The 17,328-nt window shown below is 44.9% G+C and overlaps 1 protein-coding gene across 1 annotated transcript in view; it reads right to left on the bottom strand.

The window, feature by feature from the left end:
- CUBN (cubilin) overlaps nucleotides 1–17,328 on the bottom strand; it is a 321,603-nt gene that overhangs the window by 85,535 nt on the left and 218,740 nt on the right. The window contains exons 51-54 of the mRNA XM_088478650.1: nucleotides 14,948–15,097; nucleotides 5,981–6,102; nucleotides 3,153–3,378; nucleotides 2,153–2,340 (exon numbers count right to left, since the gene is read on the bottom strand). Of these exons, the coding sequence (XP_088334776.1) occupies nucleotides 2,153–2,340; nucleotides 3,153–3,378; nucleotides 5,981–6,102; nucleotides 14,948–15,097 (686 nt within the window). The remainder of the gene's footprint in view (nucleotides 1–2,152; nucleotides 2,341–3,152; nucleotides 3,379–5,980; nucleotides 6,103–14,947; nucleotides 15,098–17,328) is intronic.

Genomic DNA, 17,328 nt, shown 5'->3' with positions numbered 1-17,328 from the left:
GGAGCGGTGCCCAGTGTGGTGGGACATAATGGGCGCGGGTCTGCATTGCACACAGACCCATGAGTCAAGAGATCCTCACACAGATTTTACTGTAGTCACTGACTATACTTCCCTTTCGGCCAGCACTGCAGGGCGGCTGGACATCATCAAGCTGTCATGATGATGGGCCTATTTTTATGGGATGCTTGGGCCTATAGGCCCATCTGCACCATTGATAATCTGGCCCTGAATAGTAGACAGCCCTGCTACATTACAAGTACACAGGTTCAGGATTCCTTATCTCCACTTTAAAAAATAATGCAGTATGATTTTAACTTTAAATAAACACATTGTTCCCGTGTCCATTTATACTTATAGACTCACTATGGGGTCTATTTATCATCACTTAATTTCAACAAAAGCAGATAAAAAGGTATAATTTTCTGTATTAAGTGTCATGACCATTCATTATAAGGGTAACGCAGGAGATATCACAGATATAACCTGCTTACCTTTCAGTCCCGGTGTCCCATACACTAGTATGGGGACCTAAATTTATCAAGCTCCTAATATACAACATTTTCGGAGCTTGACTGAGGGAACCTTCGTCAGCTTTGTTCCAGCACCTCCCATCCTTCCCGGTTGCAAAGAGGGATACGTTCAGATCCCTCCGCCACTGCTTGGCTCCTTCCGCCGGAAGTCGCGCATGCATGAACTCAAGTTCACGCATGCTCAGTAGCACTGCAGAGGTAGATGCGGCAGTGCTAAGTTTTACTGCTACTAAAGTAGCAGTGAAAGGATTGGCGAGGACAGCTGTACTTCGGATCAGCTGTCCGCACCAGAGCAATGTTGAATTGATCCAGTGCTCACGGCGAGATAGACTATTATAATTTGCATAATGAATAGACCCCTAAGTATTTGTAAATACACTGCTGGTGATTCTAGCAATGCTCAAGTACAAGGATTTTACGCTCAACTCCCTGCTCTTAGTCTGCATATTAACAATTAACTTCATCCCAAACCAAATAATTATATCTTATATATAAAATTAATTTATCTGTTTGTTTGTATGTCTGTCCGATTATGCATTTGGAGCCCCCTGCAGCAATTGGGATGAAACCAACACAAGGTGGTCAATTTGGATCCTGGTCAGGTTTTAGGGGGAGGTTAGGGTCCTGGTCGGACCTCCTGTTGGTGTACACTGGCCAGAACTTTGACCCAAGAGCCTGTTCTGGGCCTTCCACTGGATGGATTTGGATGACATCACATAATTTGGACGAAAACTTCACAGAGTGGTTTCACTGGATCCCAGAAGAAATTCTAGGGGGTTGAGGTCCCAGTTGGACCCCCTGTTGGTGTACGCTGAGCAGAACTTTGACCCGGGGAGCCTGTTTTGAGCCTTCCACTGGATGGATTTGGCCGAAAACTTCACAGAGTGGTAACATTGGATCCCAGAAAACATACTAGGGGGTTTAGGTCCCGGTCGGACTTCCTGTTGGCATACTCTGGGCAGAACTTTGGCCCAGGTAGCCTATTCTGGGCCTTCCACTGGATGGATTTGGACGACATTAAATGATAAAACTTAATAACTTGAAGATTTAAACCCAGGCAATGCTGGGTACTTCAGCTAGTATTGTATATAAATGTCATGAACTGTATTTATGTATTTATATTATTACCGGTTAGCATACACTGAACATACGGCATGTTCCACTAAGCTATTTTACTCCTCACAGAAGAAATGCAATTTTGGGATCACAAAACCTTAATGCACATGCATGGATAGGCAGGACCATACACGGGTTTGCATGTCAAGATGGAGGACGGTTAAGGAACTGTAGCTCTGATAAGAGAATGCGGTGACAGACATTTCTTACTATTATGGGCTAGGAAGAAAATTAACCTGAAAAGTCTGCCACCCAAAAAGTCCCAAATGTCTATCAAGACATAAGATGGAATCATGTACACCGATATAATCCAATATATGATTGCTTTTAGTAAAACTAGAATAAAATCTGATGAAATTAGCAGTGTTTTGGATGAAAAACAGAAAAGTTAAAATAAGGGAGGGGGAGGGTGTAATGTGGTAGCACGAGACTGTGTGAAATGTTTAGGACAAGGTGCACACATGTTCATGTTTTATGAAATATACTATATACAATGCAACACTAACTTTCACATAGCTTCTTTGACATTGTCCACTGCTGTCTGGGATGTGGAAGTTGTTATTGAAAGTCAATTCAAAATGGCTGCTCTCATGAGTCTGGATCGTCCAAGTGCACCTACTGTTGACAGGAAAATTTAGAGGCCAGCCTGGAGATTTGATGTGACCATTATCTGCATGGATGTGACCACCACAACCTAGTGACAAAAGGATGGGTCAGAAACAGACACATCTAAAAATATTGGAGAAAAATCAAGCAATAATCAAAGCTAATATTAAAGCATGTTAACCCATGCTCTAACTATAAGGTCATAGTATAGAGGCCACAGTATAAACCCAGGAGCCCTGTTTCTATAGAAATGCTAGTGCGGACCTCACAAAAGTTTCTGGGGTAGGTCAAGGAGGGTGGGGTCCCATGAAAATATTATGGAAATGGTGGAGATGATGTTATGCGATGAGAGGTTGAAGGAGACAACCTTATAAATTATGGGTTCTGGAAACATTGGTTTGAGACAGATTAGTATTAAGGGGTAATGTACTAAGCATTGCATATGCGAAGCGGCCACTTATCGGGTACATACCGGTGTTAATTACGCAGGTATGTACTTAGAAATGTGATTAAAATAGCAAAGGACAGCTCTTCCGATAAAAGCTGCCCTTTGCAATAGCTAGATGCAAGAGGGACTTCCGTGTTTATTACCCAGAAGTCCCTATGTGCATGAGCTGCCATGAGGAACACTGGGAAGAATCCAATTGGATCCCTGTCAGAAGAAACCCGATAAGAAGCCCATAAGCGTCTATTTGGTAACGCCATCTAAAGGTGGCATAACCCGCCGGGTACAACTTCAGGAATTTATCGCATTCCAGAGCCTGGTACATATGGAAATGCAGCCAAAACTCTGAAAACAGTATTTTCTGAGTTTTGGACACATTTTCATGCTTAGTACATCCATGATCCCGTCCTGAGACTTTACTGATCTGCACCTTATATCCATAAACATTCTCTCACCTGAGGAATCGGATGTCCAGTTGGCATAAAATCCTCGCCCGTGCAGTGTACTGTCAGCATTGAAGATGACTGACAATTTATTAGAGCCAGATTGTACCGTTCCTGGGGATGTAGTGCCACAATATTGTCCCACAATTGGTGCCCCAGGTGAGGCACCATTTATTATTGTGACCGAATCCCAGCGGCATACTGAATGGTATTCAACATCAAAATATGCAAAAGACAGCTAGCAGGAAAAATCAGAGTTTTGTTTTAGACAGATGCAGAATAAAAGAGATTACTCAAAAACAGGTCATAAACAGTATACTGCAGGTCAGATTAGGCCAACTTCTACCATTTTCCACTGAAAGTTACTTGAGATATAAATCCTTTTAATACCCAGATTGTCAATACAACCACCAGGAGCGTCTGAACGCAGCCGCTATCACGGTACTCGTGTATTAACTGTCCTTCTGGGTGCTGTCCTTTGCGATTGAAATGACATTTCTAAGTACATACCACTGTAATCAACGGCGGTATGGACGGTTATGTACTAAGTATCGCAGCCTCGATGCGGTACATCCTGCCTCTTATTGGGTACCTATCATGGTTGATTACCACGGTATGTACTTAGAAATACGATTTCAATTGCAAATGTCTGTGTTTGTCCTTTATGCACAGCCAGAGTTTTGGACCTAGGGCCTGATTCAGAGCTGATCGCAATTAGCGCTCGCTCGTTCAGAAAAAGGGGGTGGCTATTCAAATGAACCGTTCGCTCCTTGCGGTCTGTTGCCGCCTCCATGTCTGAACGAGCAAACAAAACATGCGCTCGTTTATTTGATAAAAACGCCCCCTGGCCGCTCGCATCATACGTCATGTCCGCTATTTATTAGATTAATTGAGTACATCGAACAGCGTATGAACTGCTCGCTATTCTTGTGGTTGGTTTTTCCAACCACTATATTGCGAGCAGTTCTGACTATAAAACAACCAAGTGACGTGGTCAATGACGTTGCTGTATTAATTATGCACACCCATAAAACGCCCGCTTTGACCTTTAAGCCCGCCTGCGTTCTGATTTCCACTCCCCGTTTTCAAGCACCTTCCCCTGTTACCACCCACATATGCCTCCTCCTGTCACTCAAAATAGCATGCCTTCGCTATATAGCGAACAAACGATTTTCGGCCGCACTGACTGGTTCGCGCATGCGTATTAAAAACCGTACGCAATGGCAGATGTGCAAACATCGTTCCGAACGAACGAGCGGCCGCTTACGAGCGGCTCTGAATCAGGCCCCTAGCACCACCAAATTTGGCATGATGGTGTAGTTTGACCAGGATTAGGTTTTTGCTTAGGCTTGAACCTTGTCGGATACACACACTGTCACACAATCCGTAAAAATGGGGATGCTCTTAAATTACACAGGTCCCCGAGGCTGGCTCAAGTATAAATTGGCAGTCTGACAAAAACCTGTGTGAAAGCTACAAAAGCATCATTTTAACCTCACAGTCAGAGCAAGTCTCAAACTTTATGACTCATGCAAGTTCATATTAAATCCAGAGTTAGTCCTTTTTAAAGTGACCATATATATTAGTCAGCCCTTTGTGTTTGCATGCAAGGGCATAACGAGAACTTTGTGGGTCACATAGTACGATCTTAAACCCCCCCCCCAGAAATGAAAAAAAAAAACACATACATTTGCCCCCACACAGAGCCCATTCATGTTATGCCACACGGTAGTACACCTTATGCACATTACAGTATATACACTACACAGTAATGCCCCTCACACGTTATACCACACAGTAATGACCTTTACAGATTGTGTCACATAGTAGTAGCGCCCCATATAACACATTATTTCACACAGTAATGCCCCTTACACATAATCCCCCCCCCAACAACCCACCTCCCTGTGTCCTTCCATCAGCCTCTAGCCTCCCCCTGTGTGCCATTAGCAGCCAGCATGTGTGGCTTTGTTGCCGGGCCGCCAGCTAATTACAGCTGGCGCACCGGCAGGCAGCGGCAGACATGGACAGACAGCTCCGGCCAAACTTTAATCTGGCGCTGGTCATGAGCTTGCGTTGCGGCAGCCAATCAGGAGCCGCCACTGCTGATTGGCTGTTGGTCCACAGGCTCTGATTGTCTCAAGACTGCCGGCGCTGTCTATCCATGTCTGTCCACCAAATCAACGCCACTGACATCCGGCCCACCTTGTGTGTGTCACTGGGTGCAGTGGGAGCAGCGGGCCACAGAGGCAGCCGCACCCCTTGCACCCATGGTAGTTGCACCACTGTTTGCAAGCATATTAGTGTGGGGTCCTTTTCAGGATCAATGGAATGGGGTTATAGGTGAGGACAATGTAAACAAATAAAGGCTGCAGGTGTATTTCAGGGTCCAGTCTTCAACCCGGGCAACCCCGGTCATCCAGGGTCGTATCTATAATGGGTGCAGGGTGTGCGGAGCACACGGGCCCCCGGGTCTAGGGGGGCCCACACCACACACCCTGCACCCATAGGTAATTATACTCACCTCTCCACTGATTCGGGAAGTGCTGCTCCGCAGCGCCGTACCGGTGCTGTAGAGCAGCAAACACTCACTGGGAAAATGGCGGCGACCATTTTCCCAGTGATCTGTGCATGCGCAGAAAAGATGCCCCTGGGAAAGTAGGCACAGACGCCATTTTCCCGGAGACCCGCGCATGCGCTGTAGATTCTGGCTGCACACAGGCCCCCTCCTCTCTTAAAACGCCCCTGCGGGTGTCCCAGCTAGTTTGAAATGACAAAAGTAGGAACAGTAATGATTAATCATTTCTATATATAGTCAGACTTTCTCATAGAAGACTCACAGTGATGATGTGTCCTTCTGGGGCCTCCAGTTGCCATGCACAGTGGCTCAGAGCAGAATAATTCTCAGGAAAGTTAGGACTTGCTATAACTCCACTTTCACCACTTTGAATCCCCCCACACCCTGAAAGTCAAAGAATAAAGAATAAAAGAGATCCCTAGTCATGATCAGTTATTATATAATTCACATATACTGATATACTGAGCCTTCGAGAGTTCTGATGGGCCCTGGTACTAGTGTGTGGGGGGGGGGGGGGCTGACCAAATCTGGGAGGCATAGCCACACACACTCCTCACAAAACCTGAAACCAAATAGTATGCACGGCGCCACGCTATTGGCATAGGGACGGCTCAAGTGGGGGAGGGGCAGCCTCTGGGATGGAGGGGCGACCTGTAGCAATCCTTTACTCTGCCCCCTACCACTGCGGCCATGTCTGTGTAGCAGCCACAGTGGCCCATCGGGCAGTAAAAGAGAGGATACAGCTAATTCCTCAGCAGCACTGGTCTCCTCTCTCTCACTACCGCAGCGGTGGTGTGCAGAGAAGAACATCTTTCAGGTGGGGTGGTCGCTGAACCAGGCCCCCGCCGGACCCCTCCAACCAGATCGGACCCCGGTAAGTAGTACCCACTCACCCCCTCAACACCCCTGCACACATATTAGGCAGCGCATTTACAGAAAGAATATTCAGTCCCTGCCCCAGTGGAGCTTACAATCTATATTCCCTAGCACATGGACACATACATGCACACTAGGGTTATTTGTTTGTTAGAACCCAATTAACCTAGTGGTATGTTTTAGTACTGTGGGAAAAAAACTGGAGCACCTGGGAGATACCCACACAAACAGAACATACAAACTCCACACAGACAGGGCCCTAGTTGCAAATGGAACTCATTACCTCTGTGCTATAAGGAAGTAACGTTAACCACTACCCCACCGTGCTGCCCATTAACAAAGATAATTCAGTCTCTATGATAAAATGTGTCGTCCATACCAGCTGAAGCGCAGAACACTCTGCATTTTATATAACAATCCGCCCTTAGTGCTGCAGGCAACCTGATAACATCAAACTTTGTTTTTTTCTGCCATCTCAAGCTTGAAAAACAAAGTTTTTGAAATGTGAATTGGGAACAGGCCATTTGATGTTTTGGATCTTGTGACATTCGCCTGAGAAACTCACTAGTGTCCACATTTGGCAAGGCGTACATTACATTGGAAACTGCCTGTTGTCAGGAAATGTTTTACTGAACATATAGATAAAAAGAGACAAGACAAAATGACATTTACTAATAAACACGTATACTTACCCTTTAATATAACCAAGTTATAATTACATGTGGTAAAAAAAAAAAAAATGTTCCATATAAACAGGATCTTTGTTGATTCTCAGGCCAAGTAAATGTTTAGTTAAGTTTAGAAAACATAAATGTCTATTTAACTTCAAAGTTAGAATATTTTGCTTAAAATCTGCAAAGATCTGTTTTCCTAATCTATGACATTGGTCGAATTAAAACTTTGCATTTTTTAGAAACTCAAACCCTATAACACTTCGCCCTTAGACTTTGTTAGGGGTGGGAGGGGGTCAGATTACAAATACATACATAGTCAGAGTCCCCAGATTGGCAAAACAGCCCTGATATTGGGCTACTGTCCGTGATCAGGACGTTTATCCGGATTTGCCGTATGGTTGGTAGGTGTTACACTGTTGCACCATGAAGGTAGGTATCTGCACTCCATGTGGTATAAAGATTAGCATTTTTTTACTGACCAATGCAGATGAGCCTCTCCCCCCTTCCCAGTGTGCCATGGTCACTCCCCATCCCTCTGTCAGGACCTTTCCTACTGGGAAATATGCAAGTGGAGACGTTATAGTAGAATGTAATCACAGGAACAGAGGATTATCATGTGGCCAAATCCATTTTCACTGTTTATCAGTTGTCTCACCACATTTTAGTTATGACTGAAGTGGAAGAGCTCTGATTCCCCTCCTGGTTGCTCTGAGTGCTAGGTAAGTGCGTTATTTGTAAAATATTTATTAGTTCAGGGCATCCCACACACCTCTAATACCCCCATACACCCCAGTGTATCACCGTAATTGTCACCTGTCACTAATTCCGACACAGTCCAAGGTTTCTGATCATTTGTCCCTGGAGATTTTTGTGCCAGGTCATTATTCACCAACTACACAGTATTGTACCTTTTATTCTACATAGTGGCTGTAATTCTCACTACCTATTTTTATTTCAAGATTTCCATAAGTGAATTTTATTATATTTAAATACTGTAAAGCAGCAGTGCCATGGAAATATAAGGTGTTTTCTTTTCTTTTTTTTTTTTTACCCATAACACACTGTTGCCGGCTATTAGAAGAAAGCTGGGGGTAACTTTACTAAGAATAGCGTCTGGTCGAAATTGTCCATTTTTGTAATCTCGCAAATTTACTAAAGGCAAATGCGGGTGAGAAGTCATGAAACGGTTTGCAAAACACGGGTGAAAACACAAATAGAATTAAATACACCATTGGCCAAACTCCCAGGTACTTTCCATAGACAAGAATACTACCCAAGAATGAACCTAGAATCAGGATAATAATCACAGGTGTAATTTAAGCAAACTCGGTCCAAAATAGAAGTTGTAAATAATTATTCCTGAGCAGCGTCTTTAGCAGAATCATGCATAGATCAGTGTGATCTGTGCATGTTTATGCCTTTAATTAACCCAAAAAAGCATTAAAGTAAGCCAGTTCTGGTTCAAAAAATACTGGTCTCTGGAGCCGGTCCTATTCGCCGTATTTTTAAAACCAGCACAGGCCTCTACTAGCCGGGGTGTAATGCTGCCGCCAGGGGACCCTTTCACTGTGTCCCCCTGGCCACAGCATTAATAAATCAATAAAGGGGCCCCCCCCTCTCCTGAGCATCCCCGGCCTGGGTGGAAGCCTGGGGCACTTCCTTGTACACCTGGCCGATGGGTGCAGGGGTAGTAGTCATAATAATAAATGTGTAATAAATGTGGGGACGTGGTGTGGGTGAAGCGGGAGCCGACTTTACAGGCAAAAAACGAAAACGGCAACACACTTTAATTAAATGGATATCGGTGTATAGTAGGTCAGTCTTAGTGAAAAAGCTGAGGAGCCACGGTGGAGTGTGATGTAGTCTGTTGTAGGATTGCCGGGAAGCTTTGGTTCCACAGCAGATCATAGACCTCTCTGTGCTTGGTAGCAGTAACTTATTCACTGCACATCTAGGAAAGAGAAGAGAGTACAAGAGAGTAGAAGGGTCGCAGGCAGAAGACTCTTTTCCCCTAATCTAACATGAAGAGTATAGTATCATCATTCAGGTTTGGTTTTGCTGAAAACCGAAAACACCCGAACTTTGCGGTTCCGAGCAGGGGTTAAAGTGGGCTGGAATGGGGCAGAACTGTGTTCCATCACTTCTATTTGGAGACAAAACCAGTTCCGCCTCATCTGGCCCACCTCATCCTGGCGCCGCAGGGAAACTCCATTTTCCGGGCGCCCGCTCCTTCCCCACATGCGCCAGCGACAATCGGAGGCTGCAGTTCCCTCCTGAGTTCTGGCTCCCGGCTCCCGCAGTGTGCACTATGGGAGAGACGTCATGACATCTCTCCCATAGTTCTGAGGAGCAGCCTGTCGGACGGCAGGACAGGCGGCATTACTATAGGGGGCACCTCTACAGGGGGTATTACTATTGGGGCACCTCTACAGGGAGCATTACTATTGTGGGCACTACTACAGGGAGCATTACTATTGTGGGCACTTCTACAGGGAGCATTACTACAGGGGGCACTGCATAAAGGGCACCACTACTGGGGGCACTGCATAAGGGGTAGTAGATGTATAAGTTCTTATACACATGGCAGTGCCCCGTTGTGTATCAGTAGTAGATGTACAAGTTCTCATACACATGGCGGTGCACCGTTATGTATCGGCAGTAGATGTACAAGTGCTCATACACATGGCTGTGCACCGTTGTGTATCGGTAGTAGATGTACAAGTTCTCATACACATGGCGGTGCACCGTTGTGTATCGGTAGTAGATGTACAAATTCTCATACACATGGCGGTGCATCGTTGTGTATCGGTAGTAGATGTACAAGTTCTCATACACATGGCGGTGCATCGTTGTGTATCGGTAGTAGATGTACAAATTCTCATACACATGGCGGTGCATCGTTGTGTATCGGTAGTAGATGTACAAGTTCTCATACACATGGCGGTGCACCGTTGTGTATCGGTAGTAGATGTACAAATTCTCATACACATGGCGGTGCATCGTTGTGTATCGATAGTAGATGTACAAGTTCTCATACACATGGCGGTGCATCGTTGTGTATCGGTAGTAGATGTACACATTCTCATACACAGAAGAGCTGCCGCTCTCACAGGAAATGCCAGATAGGAATTAATTAATGATAAAAAAAAGGGATAAGTACCACATCAAATGTAAAAAATAATTAAGACTGGTGTTCATTTCTAATATTTAAAGTAAAAGCCATAAAAGGAAGTATAAAAAAACAGCAAAATCTTTAATAATAATATTATTGATAATAAAAATAGTATTAAAAACAATTACCCATATTATATCACAGTAATGCTTACTTTAGATTATTTAAACATAAACTGAATCACAGCTCGGAAACAGCTGCTGAAGACTCTCTGGTTACAATGTAAAAACAATGTTTTTCTTGTTATATGAGCAAAATGTTTCTCTTTTTATATATAAACAAATCACATTTCAACAGTAGCCACTGTGAGCTCTTTAACAGTGGAAAACCAAAAGGTTTTTCACTATTGATTTTGTATAGCCACGTCCGGCTATTTAAAATGCAATAATAATAAATGATCCAAAGTGTTGTTTTCTTTTTCTTTCTTTCCTAAAAAGTTCTCAATAACTATTACAGTCAAATTACTCTATGGGCCATATTCAATTTGAGGCGTTAAGTCCAGATCGGCGGAATTACCGCCGATGACGTAATTCTCGTCTGTTTTAATTTTACTCCGTATTCAATTAGAAAGACTTTCCGCCTAGGCAGAAAGTTAACGCAATGTAATAGGCAGAAAAGTATCGCCTATAAATAGCAGGCGTTAAAAAGTGCAGAATTGGGGTTTTGGGGTGCAACATTGCGGGACCCACCGTGCAGCCTTCAGATAGTCCCCCAAAGGTAAACTGTGTAAAAAAAAATTAAAAAACACTTTTGGACACCCCAAAAAAATCACTAATTTTGGGGGTGAAAAAAAAATAATTGGGGGACAAAGTTAAAAACTAGCGAACTTGACTCTGGGGGGTCCCCAAGTTTGCCCCAAGTGTTTTTTTCATTGCAGCTGCTTGCGGCAGGTGGGTTTTTCACGTTTTTTCAACTCACTTTAGCAACTTTAAAATATGCTGACCCCCATTTTCAAGTACCCCAAGGAAATTGCTAGCAGTATAAGAAAAAGTTTAGTACTAGATTCTATCACACTCTGGGGGTCATTCAGACCCGGTCCTTAGCGTCGATGCGCTCGGACCGGGTCGATGGCCCCCCACAGAGCATGCGCACGACGGCGCCGGCGCCGTCGTACGCATGCGTGAGACCCGCTACGACCGACAGCGCCGGTCGTAGCGGGTCTCGATCCAAAGGGGGCGAGCTGTCGATGTTGATTGACAGCTCGTCCCGTTTGGAAGGCGGGCCGGGGGGGTGGCAGCCCAAACGGGGGCGTTCCCATGGGAACACCTACCGTTTGGGGGCGGTCCCACTGACATCACTAGTGATGTCAGTGGAGAGCTTCCGGCTCAGACAGAGCCGAAAGCTCTCCGGGGCTTACGACAAGGGAGACCCTACCCTAGGGTCTCGTCGTAAGCCCCGATGGTCGCGATGGTCTTGACCATCGCGACCATCACCTTAGGCAGTCGTAAGGCTGTGGGTGTTAACCCACAGCCTTACCACCGCAAAGGAGGACGTCTTGAAAATTCAAGACGTCCTCCCCTCATTCAGACCGACCGCACGCTCTGTGCGACCGGCTCTGAATGAGGTCCTCTATACCTGAATTCCACTTTGAAACGCCGAGGTTATATATTTTTAAAAGAAAAAACATCACTTGAAATTACTGTCTACTACAACTGTAGGTTCACAGCCTTCATTAATTACATCTTCTCCATTTGTCTCTTAAATACTGCTTGTTGAAACCTCAGGGCAGTCAAGGTGAGTATAGTTATCCTGCTTCCTGAGGTATTTACTAATATGGCTCCATTTCTTTCCAAACTGCTACATTTGTACAAGAGTTGTGCCTATTCTTCAGGAATGTCTAGGAGACAAGGGGGGTTGTGGAGGGTGGAAAAGAGGGGTAGTGTGGGGGCGGGGGAAGGGGGATTGAGGGCGGGGCCTGCCTATTTTGGGCCCCACAATTTCTCATGGTAGCCCTGTTTGCACCTCTCTACTGGGCTTTAGTAACATATTGGCAAGTACTGTATGTATATCATTGATGTAGATTGCACCAAGAACATTGGCAACATTTCCTGTTTGCACGTGGGTACAAAACAAGACACATTCCTGCCCTCAGCTCGTATTTAGCAAGTATGACATTCACTATGGTGAAAAGCTGAATCTTGCTGAACTCCACTTCGTTCTTCAAAGAGTTACTAAGTACAGGATGCACAGCCAAGTGCTCTACCCCTGCCAGTATGCTTTGCTAGTCTTCAGAACAGCCAAGATATAGTGCCAACATATCACATAGGACTTTACAGATAATTCACATCAGTCCTAGGACCTCACAGTCTAATTTCTCTACTACACAAACTCATACTAACATTAATCTACCACAGTAGGATTTTGGTCTATTGGAAATGTACGCAAACACTGGAATGACATAGAAACTTTACACAGACAGTCCCTTTGTCGGATCAGGATTCGCTGCTGCTTCCTGAGTCTAGAGCTATGAGGCAGCAATGCTAACTGCTGTGCCACCATTCTGCCCAAAATATATTGTAAGTGTAAAGTAATAAAGAGAGAGATTTTCTACAGTTCACTGAATCGCAGGGATCTATTTACATTGTTGTGTACTTTAAAAATTACGATATAAATTACTGTCACTCAGTTGAATCCAGTGCAGAACCGGCGGTATAACATACTGATTCCGTTCCTACTTGTACTCCCTGTATGACTGCCTGTGTAAGTGTTACAGGCCTGTTTTTATATCGGAGAACAGGACAGGATGGCAGCATTAGACAGAAGGAGGGTATATATATATATATAGTCAGGTCCATAAATATTGGGACATTGACAGAATTTTCATATTTTGGCCTCTATTCCTCACCACAATGGCTTTGAAATGAAACAAATGAAACAAAAAAGATGTGCTTTAACTGCAGACTTTCAGATTTAATTTGAGGGTAATTACATCAAAATCAGGTGAACGGTGTAGGAATTACAACGGTTTCTATATGTGCCTCCCACTTTTTAAGGGGCCAAAAGTAATGGGACAAACTAAACAATCCTAAATCTAACATTCAGTTTTTAATACTTTGTTGCAAATCCTTTGCAGGCAATTACAGCCTGAAGTCTGGAACGCATAGACATCACCAGACACTGGGTTTCATCCCTGGTGATGCTCTGCCAGGCCTCTACTGCAAATGTCTTCAGTTCCTGCTTGTTCTTGGGGCATTTTCCCTTCAGTTTTGTCTTCATCAAGTGAAATGCATGCTCAATCGGATTCAGGTCAGGGGATTGACTTGGCCATTGCATAACATTCCACTTTTTAGCCTTAAAAAACTCTTTGGTTGCTTTTGCAGTATGCTTCGGGTCATTGTCCATCTGCACTGTGAAGCGCCGTCCAATGAGTTCTAAAGCATTTGACTGAATATGAGCATATAATATTGCCCGAAACACTTCAGAATTCATTCTGCTGCTTTTGTCAGCAGTCACATCATCAATAAATACAAGGGAACCAGTGCCATTGGCAGCCATACATGCCCACGCCATAACACTACCACCACCATGCTTCACTGATGAGGTGGTATGTTTTGGATCATGAGCAGTTCCTTTCCTTCTCTTCTCTTCCCATCACTCTGGTACAAGTTGATCTTTGTCTCATCTGTCCATAGGATGTTGTTCCAGAACTGTAATGGCTTTTTTAGATGTTGTTTGGCAAACTCTAATCTGGTCTTCCTGTTTTTGTGGCTCACCAATGGTTTGCATCTTGTGGTGAACCCTCTATATTCACTCTTGCGAACTCTTCTCTTCATTGTTGACTTTGACACATATACATCTACCTCCTGGAGATTGTTCTTGATTTGGCCAACTGTCATGAAGGGGTTTTTCTTCACCAGAGAAATAATTATTTTGTCATCCACCACAGTTGTTTTCCATGGTCTTCTGGGTCTTTTGGTGTTGCTGAGCTCTCCGGTGCGTTCTTTCTTTTAAGAATGTTCCAAACAGTTGATTTGGCCACACCTAATGTTTTTGCTATCTCTGATGGGTTTGTTTTGATTTTTCAGCCTAATGATGGCTTGCTTCACTGATAGTGACAGCTCTTTGGATCTCATATTGAGAGTCGACAGCAACTGATTCCAAATGCAAATGTCACACCTAGAATCAACTCCAGACCTTTTACCTGCTTAATTGATAATGAAATAACGAGGGAATAGCCGACACCTGTCCATGAAATAGCTTTTGAGTTGATAGTCCTATTACTTTTGGCCCCTTAAAAACTGGGAGGCACATATTGAAACTGTTGTAATTCCTACACCGTTCACCCGATTTGGATGTAATTACCCTCAAATTAAATCTGAAAGTCTGCAGTTAAAGCACATCTTGTTTGTTTTATTTCAAAACCATTGTGGTGGTGAATATAGGCCAAAATCTGAAAATTCTGTCAATGTCCCAATATTTATGGACCTGCCTGTATATATATATATATATATATATATATATATATAAATATATATATATATATATTTTGGGGGTTGTAAAATGTTACCTGTAATTGAGTACTCAGCATGAAATCCAATGTCTTCCACTTGTGCGTTACTTACAAAACCCACCCAGATCCGAGGAGCAACAACAGCGAGGGGGACTGACGGCATACTCCTTCCACACAGTCTGCTGATTACCTCCCCCTCCGCATTATCTGCAACACAAGTCATGTGTTTATAGATCAACAGTATATTGTAGGAAACATCTTAGTACAAGCCGGCTCATGCAGAGTATCAGCACCGGTGATATCCTTTTCATCAATTGCCTTGATAAGTGAGTTTTTTAATTGCAGTAATAAACAAATCCTCCATATTGCCTGAGAAATATATAGTCCCTACTGTTTTTAATTAGAATCATGTTAATGATTTCCATTTTGCATATTACATAAAAAATATATGAAGACAATGCCTATATAATAATTATACTTGGAGCCGTATTCAATTAGATGCCAAAAGTCGTGATCGGCGATAAGCATTTGCATGGCGAAGTTATCGACGCATTCGCCAGTTATGATGCGTTCTTTTCACGTACTTTCTCAATGCGTGCTCCCGCTTTTCGTCCTAACCAATTGCAAAACACGCAAAAACACATACGTGCGAAAACTGTGCCAGGCGAAAGAAGCGCAAAGTACAGCACATTTTGGGGAAATCAGTTTGTACCCCATAAAAAGCCTAACTGACACTGGAAATCAATATTAGCCCTAATAAAAGTATTTTGGGTTCTTAAATTGATTCAAATGGCTGTTCTATGTATATTTGCATAAATGTTGAAAAATTATATAAAGCAATTTCTTGTGGAAAAAATAATTGCAATAAAATTGGGGGTACATTAAAATGGGTGCTAGTATATTTCTGTGCCTATAAAGTGCAGTTTTAAAAACTGTTAAAAATACACCTGCTGCAGCCACCTGCATTCCTAAAACACCTGTCCCATCCATACAGCACCCCAAAATACCTGACCCAGTACTTTAAATCCCTTTTCCAGCACTTTTTACATTTTCACCTTAAAAATGACGTCATTCAGGGCCGTAACTAGGGTAGAGTGACCTGTGCCATGGCACAGGGCACCACAGGGCAGGAGGCGTTGTTCAGGCCTGCCAATATTCTGTTTATTATTTCTCACTTGTAGCAGGGTTGTCTTAACAGCAGTGTGGGCCCGGGGCAAAGCAATACACTGGGGCCCCTACCCACCCATTCACGGTAAAAAAATTTAAATGGTCAATAAAATTAAACCCTCCTGCATGCCCATCAGACCCAGGGGCGCCGAGAGGGAAGAGGGGGCGGGTACAAATTACCCGGGTCTGGGCTTGCTGGAGGGGCCCGGCGGGGGCCCGGGTCCGGCACCGCTCCCCCCTCTTCCATCACACAATGCTGTGTGTGCTGGGCTGCCCTGGAGACTGCTCGCGGCTGCTAAGAAGCAGCCACAGCAGTCTCCTACAGTATGCCTGTGGGGGGAGCGATCAAGCTGATCGCGCCCACCACTGGTTATGCGCCGGGCTGACAGGGGTCACTGCGGCCCCCCTCGCCAGCGCAAAGCGGTGCTGCAAAATTATTATTTATTTTTTACCTAGGGGGGCGTGGCCACGCTTCCCACGATTAGGCCATGCCCCCTTTTTTACCGGGGTCCGGCGCGGCTCTTGATGGGCCTGATCAGACCTCCCACACATGCAGAGAGACTTTGGACCTGATTCAGACCCGGTTGCGAGTGCTCAGGTTGATGGTGGCCCACAGTGCATGCGCACGACGGAGCCGGCTCCGTCGTGCGCGTGCGCGAGACCCGGCTAGCGACGGGCACTCCGTCGCTCCGGGTCTTGCACCAAAGGGGGCGAGCTGTCGATGTTGAGTGACAGCTCGCCCCATTTGGTGGGCGGGCCGGGGGGGTGGTTGCCCAAACGGAGGCGTTCCCATGAGAACGCCTGCCGTTTGGGGGCGGCCCCACTGACATCACAAGTGATGTCAGTGGAGAGCTTCCGGCTCTGTTAGAGCCGAAAGCTCTCTGGGGGTTGCGATGGGCGAGACCCTACCAGAAAGGTCTCGTCGCAAGCCCGCAAGCATCCTGGCCGCTCGCAATAACTGCGCTCCAAAAAAAAAAAAAAAGCCCGGCCCTGAATCAGGCCCTCTGTCTGACTGGTGTGAAGCCGGTGGATGAAGTGAAACTGGGACTGAGGTGAGTACTCATCACTGGCTGGGGGAGGTTAGATCAGAATACAGTGCACTGGTGGCCGGCTTATAAAAATATCACAAATTTACCAACTGGCCGCAGCTGCAGGGGGGCGGGTTGGCAGGCCCCCTACAAGTTTCGGGCCCTTGGGCAACTGCCCAATAAGCCCAATGGAAGAGATAGTCCTGAGTTGAAGCTTCCTTTTCTTTTATCCCCAGCATCTCC

This window comes from Taudactylus pleione, unplaced genomic scaffold, assembly GCF_031769625.1.
Source record: "Taudactylus pleione unplaced genomic scaffold, aTauple2 ptg000216l, whole genome shotgun sequence".
Taxonomy (NCBI): domain Eukaryota; kingdom Metazoa; phylum Chordata; class Amphibia; order Anura; family Myobatrachidae; genus Taudactylus; species Taudactylus pleione.
The sequence above is the reverse complement of the archived record's forward strand: the minus strand, read 5'-3'. Positions and strand labels throughout refer to the sequence as shown.